The sequence below is a fragment of the Martes martes genome (genome assembly GCF_963455335.1).
Source record: "Martes martes genome assembly, chromosome: 3".
Classification (NCBI taxonomy): domain Eukaryota; kingdom Metazoa; phylum Chordata; class Mammalia; order Carnivora; family Mustelidae; genus Martes; species Martes martes.
Window position 1 is genome coordinate 193,316,394 of NC_137890.1, and position 14,110 is coordinate 193,330,503.

The following is a 14,110-nucleotide window of genomic DNA, read 5'->3' on the forward strand; positions in this document are numbered from 1 at the left end:
TACAGAAACATAAGGCCCACCGGGTGCAAAGAACAGGGGGCAAGAAAAGCCTTGGAAGTACTGCGTTAGCCACCTAAATTCTGACTCCTGCGAGAAGCTGCTTTTAAAGATGGCCCGTGTTGGGGCGCCTGGGGGGCTCCGTGGGTTAAAGCCTCTGCCTTCGGCTCAGGTCATGCCCTCAGGGTCCTGGGATGGATCCCCACGTCGGGCTCTCTGCTCGGCGGGGAGCCTGCTTCTCCCTCTCTCTCTGCCTGCCTCTCTGCCTACTTGGGATCTCTGTCAAATAAATAAATTAAAAAAAAAAAGAAAAAGAAAGATGGCCCAGGTAGGGAAAAGCCAACAAGCTGGCTGACCAAGTTCTCCCAGGCGGCCAAAAGGAGCGCTCTACTCACTCAGCCTCATTACCCACTGTCCGTGTCCTTACTGAAAGTGGCCAAAGCCAGGCCATCAGCGGTCGGACCACAGTGAAGGTTCCTCCAGCTGGGGAACCTTCGCGCTCTGCGGCCTTGGGAAGGTCGCCACTGGAGAAGCAATACATGTTCTCGAAATTTCCTCGGTGCCTCTTCACTCGCTCAATACGGATCTCTAGAGGGGTTGGTTAGATACAGTTGATTCTCAGTCACAGTAGTTATGTTCTATAAAGTCACAACCAGCGCTGAACCGTTGCTCCTAGAGGAAATACAAGGTTACATTCCTGAGAGCCTCTGGTCACGTTTTTATCTATCAACCCATACATAACCTTGTTTATCTGTTTAAAAACATCTTATCTAATATATATTGTGGATTCATTAACATTGAACTCAGAGCCAACAGACCCTAACTCAAGCCTGAGTAGAGCTCATCTAACACATATATTTTTCTAAAGGAACTTTTTTCCTAAGACATTGCAACTTTATTTAAAAAAAACTCTGGTAAAACATATATAACATAAAATTGACCATTGAGCCATTTTTAATATACAGTTCAGTGGCATTAAGTACATTTACAGTTTGTGCAGCCATCATCAACATCTATATCTAGAACTTTTTTATCTTCCCAAATTGAAACTCCATAAATATCGAATAGTAGTTCCCCCACCAACCCCTCCGCAAAGCTCTGGGCAACCGCCATTCTACTTTCCATCACAGCCTTCTTGCACTCAGGAGCAAAGCCCTTCAGCACTATGCCCTGGGGACCATGTTAAACAGAATTGCCCAAGAAAAGCCCACCGACCAAAAATGCGAAAAACACGGTACTAAGTAGATTGTGAAAAGGGCACTTGTTTACAGCATGAAAGCTGAAACAAGGCAGAGCATTGTCCTGTCTGGCCTTCCTTGGGAACCTGTGTGTTGGAAGATTCAAATTTTTTACCATTCTGTGCATGTGAATGAGTGACCACAAAATCATCCTGTGTACTGATTTTGGGGGTTAAAAATAAATTCTAGCAAGTAGACAAATTTGTAAATATGGAATCCATGAGCGATGAGCATTGGCTGTATGTGGAAAAGGCAACCTTTGTTTGCTTTATTCTAGGTAGTAAAAATAAAGAGCTGGGGGGCGCCTGGGTGGCTCAGTGGGTTAAGGCCTCTGCCTTCGGCTCAGGTCATGATCCCAGGGTCCTGGGATCGAGCCCCGCATCGGGCTCTCTGCTCGGCGGGGAGCCTGCTTCCTCCTCTCTCTCTCTGCCTGCCTCTCTGCCTGCTTGTGATCTCTGTCTGTCAAATAAATAAATAAAATCTAAAAAAAAAAAAAAGGAAAAAGAAATTTTGGTCTCTGAGAATTGATAACTGGCAGCTACAATCTAAAGAAGTTGTGGCTCATGGGGAGGATGTATTCAAGCATGATCTCAAACCTCTCTGCAGGAAACAAAGACTGGGCACTCCAGGGGCACTTATCACTTACTACATGACAGGCACTGTATTCAGCAATTTACATGCACTATTAAATTACATCCCCCAAAGTTCTAGGAGGAAACTCATAGGTTAGAGAAGTTAAGGGCCTTAACCATTATCACGTAGTTAGAAGTGGCAACTGAGACTTGAACTCAGGTCCCCGTGATTCCAGAGCCCGAGTTCCCAACTGCTAGGCAAATCTAATCAAGTTTTTTTTTTTTTTTTTTTTTTTTTTTTTAAAGTTCAACTTAACTCAGAAGCGTATAGGAGCATTATGTTACTACGATTATGCCGTTACCAGGATTTATACATAGAAAAACAGATTTACCAAATAAAACTTTATAAGCCTGATCTGATATTGTTCCACAAGCAAAAGTATCTGAAATCCTTCAGGGCATCTGGTTTGTGTCTGGGTTTCCTTAATCTTTAATGATGGGCAAATCTAATGCATTATGTAAGGCCATTTTTTCTCAAGAGATGTAGATACCTCTTAAGAATTTGATGAAAATGCATTAACTTTTCAGGCTACTGAGTTGCATTTTAGTGCACTGAGGCAGTAAATTAGTGTACAATGTGCAAAAGTGGTAGTGACCTAAAAAATAAATATTTGATATGAGCCACTGCATTCTCTTGGGGTGGGGGAGGAAGAATGATGGACTAAGTCTCCCAGGAGTCCTTCGCTTCCTAAAAAGGAGCAGGAAGAAGAACTCTCCTGTGGCTTAGAAAACGGCTTGTTTCTCACTGGCTCTGTTTGCTTAGCTCTTTCCCAGCTCATGTGGTTAGATCTCGTGGCTCCCAAAGCTAACGTTGAGAGTTTGATCCCTACACAGGCCACTTAAATTTGGAGAACAAAAAGCTCCATTCTCTGCTCCCGGACCCCAAATCCCTGCCAGGTGTCTGCCCTCTGGTCAAAATGAGATACTGGCAAAGGGGTGCAAACCAATTACAGCGTTGGGGGACAAAACAATGGACGCCCCCTGACGACGGTGCTCTTTTGCTGCATGTGCCACAGTATTCTGACATAACTTACGGAGAACAGATACGATGCTTTTTACTTTTATCAATGGAAATCTGAGGCAAACTGTGGTAAGTGCTGCATTGCCCGTCATAAGCCTCATTATCTTCTAAGTTCAGAGAATTTTCTACTAGTTGACGTTATCCTCTTGGTAATAAACAATGAAAAAACAGATCTTCTAATTAATATTAATCTGCAACTTTAGAATAGGAAATAGCTGAATAGTAATTGGCCAAAAAGTGAGCACAATCTTTATATTAATAAAAAACACTAAATTATTTCAAAATAATTCCATGTGTAATATAACATTATAATAAGTTGATTTTTAAAACACCTAAGCACTTAATCAAGTTTCTCCAATTACAGCTGAAAATCTTTTACTTGTACCACAATCTTACCTTTTCTTTTAATTCAGGTCTTCCATATTTAAATTCATAGTTCCCTAATTACACAGCACTAAACATAATTTAATACAATAAATAAAATTCTTTTTACTTCAAATCCTTGTATAAATAATAGATAATCATTTTAACTCTTGAGGAAACAACATTTCAACTTTTTAGGTATGAAGTGTAAAACTAAGATTTACCTATTTAAATTACAGCTTGAATTTCACATATAAAGATTAATCAGATTTAAATGTACTTTCTGTTATCGTTAACATAGACTCTAATTCTTCAAATGTCACATATATCTTTCCTTATTTGTAGATTTCTTTCTTTTATGAAGTAGTCGAATGAATCAGCTCACCCTTGACTGTAACAAAATACTGTTTGGTGACTTGTGACAGACAGGGTTTTAACCTCTGACAGCGAGATTCATTGTGGAGCGAGAGCCAATCATAGATCCTGACGACACTTGTCTCATCAAAGTTGGAATATAAAAAGCCACTTGGAATACAGTATAAAAGATTCACTGGTGTGGCAAGTTGTCCCTCAGACTGTACAGGCATTAAAATTTTGCTTGGCATTACTCAAAAGCAAAACAAAAGTAAAAGGAAGAAATAAGAACAAGGAAAAAGATTATACTGATTTAAAAATCATGCAGAAACTGCAAATCTATGTTTATATTTACCTGTTCATGCTGATTGTCGCTGGTCCAGTGGATCTAAATGAGAACAGTGAGCAAAAAGAAAACGTGGAAAAAGAGCGGCTGTGTAATGCATGCACTTGGAGACAAAACACTAAATCTTCAAGAATAGAAGCCATAAAAATTCAAATCCTCAGCAAGCTTCGCCTGGAAACAGCTCCTAACATCAGCAAAGATGCTGTAAGACAACTTTTGCCCAAAGCTCCTCCGCTCCGGGAACTGATTGATCAGTACGATGTGCAGAGAGATGACAGCAGCGATGGCTCTTTGGAGGACGATGATTACCACGCCACGACGGAAACCATCATCACCATGCCCACCGAGCGTGAGTAGCCCTCGTAGTGCACAGCGCCGGTTCTGCTGACTGCGGTTCTAGCGTTGATGAGAAACAGATCTATTTTCAGGCTCTTTTCACAAGCCGTTGGCTTGTACGTAAGTAGGAAGGAAGAAAAAGAAATCTTGTTCAAGATTTCATGCAAAATACACTAATGAGACTGAGTCTGGGGCATTATTTGTTTCGCTGGAGAGCTAGAAAGCCAAGAGGAAATAAAAATTAAACGCTTGCACGGCACTCGTGTCTAGTTTAATATAACAAGCATAACGTGCTTACGTTTTCCACAGCTTAGGGCTACCAAGGCAATGCTTGGGAGGTACTACAAGCGGTGTTAAAACCTTACGTGAAATTTCATAATTGCGTTCAGTCGCCTGAAACATGCATTTGAAATAATGAGGTTTCCCCCCCTCTAATAATAGAGCAAGGGCTTCCTTTGAGCATTTGCTAAACGCCTAGAGCTTCTGTGATTCAAAACCATTTCTCACGGTGTTATGTTCTTCACAAATTAAAATATTTAATATTGAAAGCTGTGACACTGGGGAGTAAAAAGAAAAAAAAAAAAAAGCTTTACAAATTTAACGTATGAGGAAGACCAGTGATGAAGTAAACACAGCATAATGATCATCATGAGCTAGGCGTCGGAACGTGCCTGGGAAATACACATTTTAGTTAAGTAGGTTGTGGCTTACGGAGTCCCACTTATACCTTGACTACGGCACTAGGACTGGGAGGCCCTGGTGTGCGTGACTCCGGGCAGGCGCCCTGCTTCATAAGCCTCTAAAATGCTGTTTCAGTCTCCATGAGGGGGAGGAAGTCTTACCTGCGGTATGTACCTCGCTTCTGAGAGCCAGTGTATTCCATCCCGTTCCTTGGGCAGCCACAGAGCTTTGAACTCTGCTCGAGGAAAGGCGGACAGGCACCTCTACCCAGAAGGCAGGACGAGAAAGCGTTCACGCCACGTGCCTGTGGTCTTGCTCTAAACAGTGCTTTTTACGCTTTAAACTGGGCCGGAAACAGTTTCAAAATATCGTTTTCCTTACTAGGTAGCCCCGTTATAAGGCAGCAAGTAATTTTCCTTCAAGACCCTGCAATCGAACAGTCCTGGAGGACATGGCCCTGATTTGTAAACAATCTTGGAAAAACAGAAGGACAGAAACTGGTAGAGCTTCTGCTCACAATGACAACCTGGCTCCGAAGACAGGATTTTCTAACTTCTGAGACAGCCTGAATGTAACATTCACAGTTTGGGGCGAATTACCCGATCCGTTTTGTTCCTTTCGGCTTATTCCAGAGCCGAAATGCAGCAGATGTGCTATATTTTCTACTAATTGCCCAGGCTCGGCTAGTTGCTCAGTGTGTCTTGTCCCCAGGTGATTCAGGCCTGGGGGAGGGGTTCCTTCTTCCAGACTGATTGGTGCAGCTGCTCCGTGAGTGTAACTACTCAGATTCCCAAAGAATTCTAAGTGGATGTTCCTGCACGGTGTCTCTTGTTCTCTCTAATCACCATCATTTTAAAATTTCATCCAGTCTTCATTCTTTCATAGAATTCTCTTTGTCCACGCTTCTCTGGAGAGGGAGTAGATTCCTCATAAATAGCCGAAAAAAATATGTATGTAAAAAATTCTGAAAAGCCGCTGAAAAGTAATTATTTTCTTTGATATTTTTCTGACTTATGAATGAAATTCTGCGTGGTTTTTCACTTTAAAATATGCACTTACTTTCCAGTGGGAAAAAATGTTTACCAATTTATATAAAGGGACTTGCTCATTTTTTATGAGAAATAATTTCCATAACTATTTTTCTTTTCTTATTCATTTATAGCTGATCTTCTCATGCAAGTGGAAGGGAAACCCAAGTGTTGCTTCTTTAAGTTTAGCTCTAAAATACAGTATAATAAAGTAGTAAAGGCCCAACTGTGGATATATCTAAGACCCGTCAACACTCCTACAACAGTGTTTGTGCAGATCCTGAGACTCATCAAACCCATGAAAGACGGTACAAGGTATACTGGAATCCGATCTCTGAAACTTGACATGAACCCAGGCACTGGTATTTGGCAGAGCATTGATGTGAAGACAGTGTTGCAAAATTGGCTCAAACAGCCTGAATCCAACTTAGGCATTGAAATCAAAGCTTTAGATGAGAATGGTCATGATCTTGCTGTAACCTTCCCAGGACCAGGAGAAGACGGGCTGGTAAGTGACAACTGAAAATAACATCTAACAACAAACACTGTTACATTTTTACGAATCATGTGCATGAATAAGAATGAAAAAATCACCACCCATTTCCTATTCTTATCATCGAGACAAAGGTTATCTTACCCCAACGGTAGCCCTGTACCTAATAAAAGTAGGGTGTCTAATTTCATATTCTATGAAACACCCTCTTGATACTTTTTTTTTGCATGACGATTAAAAACAACAGTTATGCCAAGGTCCGTAACTTCTGAGGGAGTTCTTTTGAATTGGACTTGAAAAATAAATTGCTTTTCATTGATATGTTACATGGTTACATGACTAAAAATGTGAAATCTTCATAGTGGATTCTACTACAGATCCAACAAATCAAAACTTTTCTTTCCTCTGAAGAATGCCAAATGAGTTGAAATTTTTTGCTTTAAATAAGCAGAATAAATAAACTGGAAAAATTATGGTGAAAATTAAATGCTTTTATTTATAGCAGTTAACTAAGTATGACAGGTTTAGGCTTACATCTTATCAAATATAATATACTTAAGGTCCTTCATGATAAATATGTGTATGATATTGCAGACTGTCCATGCACTGATGTATATGTAGATAACTTTGTGAATTACCGCTAATAAAACTTAAATTTCCAAGCTAGTTAACCTTTATTACCTAGCTTATTTCTAAGCTGCCTTACCATTTTTATGCTAGAGTTTACTTAAGTAATGCCAACTACTTTAATAATATCAGGCCACGCAGATGACAATACTTTGCATATTATAAAAATTTCTAAAAACTATTTTAAACCCTAGTATAAATCTAGAGTTACTCACTCTTCTGGCTTACCTGTGCTTTCTCGAACTTATTTAATGTGACCAAACTTTTTATTTCCATCTATTGACATAATGTGGAACAGAAGATTATACTTGCAAACAATAAATGCTATCTTTCTAAGTTTTTAAATGTTTTGGTTGTAAAGAGTACATTATTAGTAAGTCAGTCTACTTTGAGTAAAAACATATTCTTTAGAAGTTTATATTTTCCAAAAAATTTGTCTTTGAATATGCTACATAGAATGTGATTGAGTCACAAAATGATGCTATTTTTAAAATAATGTTAAATAACAATAATTACCAGGTCTATTTTGATTTTGATACAGGATAAAAACTTTTTAATTATTTAAGAAAGTATTCCTTTTACGGGTAGCATTTTAATGATTAAAGTTGGTAATGTGACAGAAGCTTTAAGCATTATTAAACAGATTATTATTAAACAAATTAAATATAATTGTTAATGACACATTCCTCAGATTTTTCTATATAAAAGGAAAAGTCTGAAATGCATTAAAGGATGGGGACAAGGGAGGAACCGGCAAATTATTGTTTAAATTTATGAACAGAAACATTTTTCAGTGAAAGAATAAAGTGAAATAATATTGCATTTTCTGAATCTGTGCCTTGCTCTCTTAAGAGCTTTTCTTTCCAACCCGATAGGCGTACCACTCCTTGCACTGCCCTACCTTTCTTCTTCCTGCTACAACCCAGGTAGTGCTGGGAGGTGTTCACAGCCGGGTTCCCCCGAGTCAAGATCTAGGGACCAGAGGACGGAGGAGCACAGCTACTCCTCCAGGAGTCCTCCGAGGGCGTTAGCCAACGCGTTTCATCAGGAAGAGAGAGAAGGAAGCTCTTCCTCCCTCTGTCCCTTTATTCCCATAAATATTGTCAGAACACCTCTCATGTGCCAGGAAGCTGGGGAAAACAGAAATTACAAAGACATAGATCTGACCGCAGGGAGTTAGAATCGCTGTTACAGTCTTGGGAGCCATGAGGGAGGCATCGAGCCTGGTGTAAATTAAAACGCCTTCAGGCTCTGTCTTTGAAAAATAAATGTCGTATAAGCAAATGCTTTGTTTCTCCGATCACGACTTTCGGGACCTCTTACTATGACTGATCGTTCTTTTCCTTCTCACCCAGAACCCCTTTTTGGAAGTCAAGGTGACAGACACACCGAAAAGGTCCAGGAGAGACTTTGGGCTTGACTGTGACGAGCACGCGACAGAATCTCGCTGCTGTCGTTACCCCCTGACTGTGGACTTTGAAGCTTTTGGATGGGATTGGATCATTGCGCCCAAGAGATACAAGGCCAATTACTGCTCTGGGGAGTGCGAATTTGTGTTTTTACAGAAATATCCCCATACTCACCTTGTACACCAGGCGAACCCCAGAGGCTCGGCAGGCCCCTGCTGCACCCCCACGAAGATGTCGCCCATTAATATGCTCTATTTTAATGGCAAAGAACAAATAATATACGGGAAGATTCCCGCCATGGTGGTAGATCGCTGTGGGTGCTCGTGAGATTTACCCTTGGTCCGTAACCTCCTAAACCACGGAAGGCCTCCCCCTCAGCAACTTCGAAACTGTGAAATGATGCACACGGGCTATGCGCCGAGACTATGCTACAGTCACTCAAGAGCAAGCTCAGTATACGGACTAAAAGAGAGAATATATGCAGTGGTTGCCAGTTAGCCATCCGAAGGAATCACACGATAGCAAGCCTTAATGACTTCCAGGGTTTTTGAACGAGGAGATCTAATTACGCTTATGTTCGCATACATTACAGCACATCCAGGTAAATGAAGCAAGTCTCCTTGTGTTCTGGTGCATTAAAGGAGGATGCTTCAAAGCCTGTTTCTTTACAGTATCATTTAATACCTACAGAAAATCCTATAGTATTGGTAAAATGCGGGATTGTCGTAGACCATCATTTGAATCGTCCTTTAACACTTGAATTTATGTTGTATGATAGCGTACTTGGTAAGATGAGATTCCACAAGAATCGGGATGGTACACCATTTGTCAGTCCCCATCCCCACTGTGATCGGTACAGTACGTTGACAATCCATGCCAATGGTGCTAATGCAATACGCCGAATGGCTGATATTATCGGGTTTATCAAATAAAAAACATTCAGTAAACTAATAAGTTTCTCCTTTCTTAAGGTGCATTTTCACACACCTCCAAATGGGGAATGGATTTTCTTTAGTGAAAGAAGAATCATTTTTCTAGAGGTCAGCATTCAATTCTGTAGCATACTTGAAGAAACTGTGTTATCTTACAAGGCAGCCAAAAAGTATTCATTTTTAATCAGGAATTCAAAATTACAGCCTGCCTTTGCAACACTGCAGTTTTTATGATAAAATAATGGAAATGGCTAATTCTATCAATATTGTATAAAAAGACTTTGAAACAATTGCATTTATGTAATATGTATACAAAATTGTTTTGTAAATAAGTGTCTCCTTTTTTATTTACTTTGGTATATTTTTATGGTAAACACATTTCAAATTAAGTATTAAGGCACAAAGATATGTCATGTATCACAGAAAAGCAACTGCTTATATTTCAGAGCAAATTAGCAGATTAAATAGTGGTCTTAAAACTCCATATGCTAATGGTTAGATGGTTATATTACAATCATTTTATATTTTTTTACATTATTAACATTCACTTACAGATTCATGATGGCTGTATCATGTGAATGTGAAATTTCAATGGTTTACTGTCATTGTATTCAAATCTCAACGTTCCATTATTACAATACTTATATTATTAAACATCCCAAAATGGTTTAACTCTATTATCTCAAATGCAAAATAATAAACTGATGATATCTTAACAAGAATGGTTAATCTTATTTTATAATTTGATAATGAATATATTTCTGCATATATTTACTTCTATTTTGTAAATCAGGATTTTGTTAATCAAATTCATTGTACTTATGACTAAGTGAAATTATTTCTTACACCTAATGTGTAGAAACAATATAAATTATATTAAAGCGTTTTCACCTTTTTTGAAAGACACAACAGTTTTATGTTATAATGACTGATTCTGGATTTCTGACTCCACTTTGAACATAAAAGTTTGGTTTGGGAATTTCAGGTCTGCTACTAGAGTTCTCATGAGTGAAATTCTTGTTAAATTGGTTCTGGTTAAGTTGCTTTAAATATATGAAAGCAAGGACTAGGTATACTTGTTTCATTTCTCTTTATCTTGACCTGAAAACTATTTATGTGTTTTCATAGGTTCAATTTCCAAATGCATTGCGGTTGGCAAAGGTAGATAGTCCTAGAGTTCCAAGTTCTAATGAAATCACAGGGACCCAGGGACGCTGCATTTTTTTCTCAGCACTTAACGATACTGGCACATTTATCTGAGCTTTGAGGGAATAATCTTCAAATTAAACTGAAAAACAATTATAAAGTATCTAGAAATCCTTAAGTATAACATTGTATCTAATGTCGCTGAAGTAGACTCTCTTCACTACGCCTTATCAGTTTAGTAACTTAGCTATAAAGCAGTCACTAAATCTAATGGAACAGGTTGTTAAAATTCTACCTAGTGTATGGCTCCTAAAGAAGTAATTTATAATTAATATAAATATAATTTTTAACCATCAATGATAGTACAGAAATTTACACTCATACAAACTAAGTGTAGTACTTTTTCTAGTTTTAATACTGAGATATTTAATATCGACGAGTCTGGAGCTGTCTCTGTGAATGAAGGACCAACTACGGGGATGAGGTGAGGCCACTTTGAATTACACACACTAGAAGCTACTTCTAGGGTCATGAATATACCTGATCCAGAAGTCTGGGTCAGTAGGCCCATTGACATACCTGAGGCTCTGGAGGACAAATAACTGGGGACTTTGACCTCTACGGTGTGAGGAAGGAACACCTTCGTTTTCTAGACCCCATTACAGAACTCCCTAATCTTTACACTCATCCTTCCCATGCAGCCCCAGAATCCCATCACCAATTTCACCATGTCGTAGCCCTCTTGAAACCAGTATGATCATGAAAGAAAACATCAGGGCCAACGTCTTTTGTGACAGGACCCGGGCATGTCCTTTTCTATTTTGCCTATGTCCCAGAAATGGCAAGTATACTCATCACTTTCATTTAAGTACCTGAAGAATATTCACTTATATCATACTCTAATTTCTGAGATTTTTCAGAAAACACCATGTGAAGTTCAATGTGGTGCATCAGTTTTAATATTCTGACTATTTTGAAATATGTCTCATACTTCCCACAAACCTATATTAGTTAAAAATGCATATATAAATATAAAAACAAAAACCCTCCCAAACTCTACACATTTTTTAAAAGATTTTTATTTATTTACTTACTTGTTGGGGTAGGGGGAAGAGAGAGAGAGAGAGAGGGCGCATAAGCAGGGGCAACAGCAGGCAGAGGGAGAAGCAGGCTCCCCACCGGGCGGGGAGTCCAATGCCGAACTCCCTGGAATCGTGACCTGAGCCAAAGGCAGGCCCTGAACCAACTGAGCCACCCAGGCGTCCCTACTCTACTCTTTTTGTATTCAGTTTGGTTTTTGCAATTTTGTATAGAACCTTATTTTCTTTAAAACAAAAAAAAGGGCAGTAATTTGATATTGAGAGTGATTAAATGAGAACTAAATTATTCTATCCCCAAAATGAGAACAAATTTATTTCACTTTAAACCATGACAGACATATTTCAGGATGTCAATGACCCTTTTGGAACCTGTTGAAAACTAAAGACAGTCTCAGGAGAAGAAATAAAACTCACAGCTTTGCATATAGTTTCAGGGAATTTAGGGCCTTCCTAGAATGCGTTCATAGAACCTGGTTTACAAACTCTTGTATTTTTCTTCTGAAGACAAAAAGTATTTTTCATGAAATAATACAATATATTTATAATGACTGCTTCCCAATTAATGAGCTTTATTCATTAAACAATTTGGGTGTTGCTAAAGGAAAATAAATTTCAAATCAGCGTCGATGTCTTAACATGGCTAAAAACCCTTACTATATACCAAAACATTCTGTTCTTAAAGATCATCCAAACACCAACTGACAACTCTGTGATTGATAGATTAAACTAGACAACTAAATAAAAAGGACTTCAAAGTATGAAATCATATTTATGTGTCAAAAACGAAACCAGGCTATCATCAAGGTTACTGATGTGTGGGTGTCTGAATTAGGAGGGTATGAGATGATAATATTTATTGAGCACCAGAATTGTGCCAGACACTTTTGTGACATGCTCAGCACGCAAGACATTGTTGTTCCCAGTTCACAGATGAGAACTTGGAGCAACTGTGACAATGGGAGGTATCTCAGTGAGCAGCCTGGGTGTGAACTAAGAGCAGTTTGACACAATGATTCATTACTCTGGTTGTAATTCTTCACCAAGCCTAATGGAAGAATGAAACTATATTAATATATATATTAATATATATTAATATATATTAATTAATTAATTAATATATATATATATATTAATATTTATATTTTGGAATGTATCCTTACTGGATTCTGCATTGGTTTCTGCCAAAGGTTGGGTGGCTGCATTATAGTGAAAGAGGGTAAAGCTGGTATTAACAAGAAGGAGGACGAAGAGAAGATGATAACCAAAGAAGAAAAATGTGCATACGGAGATGGAAATGGGTCAGCGTCATAGGATAGGAGACCTGGGACAGGTCTTAGAGATCATCTAATTTACATAAAATTGAATTGAGGTCTAGGGAGAAGGTTGCCCAAAATTATAAAGAGAATTGGTTCAGGAACTGAGATAAAAGCTCTAAAATGCTAGACAAGAGTGCATGGTGGCTAAGATTGAGAAGAATGATTTCAAAGGACAAAATGCAGGAAAGTTAAAAAAAAAAAACAAAACAAAAAAGCTCCGAGTCATGGTCTGTTAGCTGGGAAAATCCAACAGAAGACACTAAATAAATGTTCATAAGATTATCACGATCTATATCTATTTAAACAAATCTTTTATCGCCTTGGAGATTTTCTTGGACAGATAGACCCTAAGGGGAAATCTATGGTCAGATGCACCTAAAACCATTAGTTTATTGCATACAGTAACAAAAAGTTAAAAGTAATAATATATTAATAATTAAATTTTCAAAGTGCTTTCACATTAATAATGTAATTTTATCTTCATAATTCTGAAATTCAGTATTATTATGGTCATATTCATTTCAAAAAAGGAACTGAGGCTAAACAAATTAAACTGCCCAAGGAAATAGCATTTATATTTATATATTAATTATATAAGAAATAGAAATCCAGATCAGTTACACTTTTTTGATCATTTATTCCAATATTACTTATTAAAAAGGTAGCATGATAAAAATTCATTTAAATATCAGATGCTCACTTTTTAAAATAAGACACATGAATACTGCCCTATAATATATTTAAGAAATTAAACCATGGTCTAAAATGTGATATGCAATCATTACTTGCCTGGCATGTGAGGAATAGTGTTGAAATTTTCATTCCTATCATCATTCAGTTCTAGTTTACACACTGTGAAACATATCAAAGTAAACTACACTCATTTTGGTCATCCCTATGTAAGATCTCAAGCAATGCAAAATGGTACTAAATTTAGTTCATTCATGTCCAGATGGAATTTTACAGAGAATGTCTTTGGAAAATGAATACATTTTAATTAGATAGCATGCATGGTTTACAACAAAATTATCTTTGTTGCCACTTAAAATACTAAATGGAGGGAACACTTACATATATTTTACTAGATTACC

The 14,110-nt window shown here is 38.0% G+C and overlaps 1 protein-coding gene and 1 long non-coding RNA gene across 2 annotated transcripts in view; one reads left to right on the forward strand and one right to left on the reverse strand.

The window, feature by feature from the left end:
* Positions 1–14,110, reverse strand: part of LOC308339643 — a 57,899-nt gene that overhangs the window by 12,729 nt on the left and 31,060 nt on the right. Inside the window, exons 2-4 of the long non-coding RNA XR_013966549.1 lie at positions 5,130–5,875; positions 3,961–4,503; positions 425–669 (exon numbers count right to left, since the gene is read on the reverse strand). This is a non-coding gene — a long non-coding RNA (uncharacterized lncRNA). The remainder of the gene's footprint in view (positions 1–424; positions 670–3,960; positions 4,504–5,129; positions 5,876–14,110) is intronic.
* On the forward strand, positions 3,781–10,363 carry MSTN (myostatin). The gene is made up of 3 exons (XM_080798500.1): positions 3,781–4,300; positions 6,131–6,504; positions 8,472–10,363. The coding sequence occupies exons 1-3, from the start codon at positions 3,928–3,930 to the stop codon at positions 8,850–8,852; spliced, it is 1,128 nt and encodes a 375-aa protein (XP_080654626.1). The 5' UTR covers positions 3,781–3,927; the 3' UTR covers positions 8,853–10,363.

Coding starts and splice junctions, on each gene's coding strand:
- MSTN (XM_080798500.1), top strand. CDS start 3,928: ATGCAGAAACTGCAAATCTATGTTTATATTTACCTGTTCATGCTGATT. Junction 4,301..6,130: donor CATCACCATGCCCACCGAGC/GTGAGTAGCCCT, acceptor ATTCATTTATAG/CTGATCTTCTCATGCAAGTG. Junction 6,505..8,471: donor GACCAGGAGAAGACGGGCTG/GTAAGTGACAAC, acceptor CTTCTCACCCAG/AACCCCTTTTTGGAAGTCAA.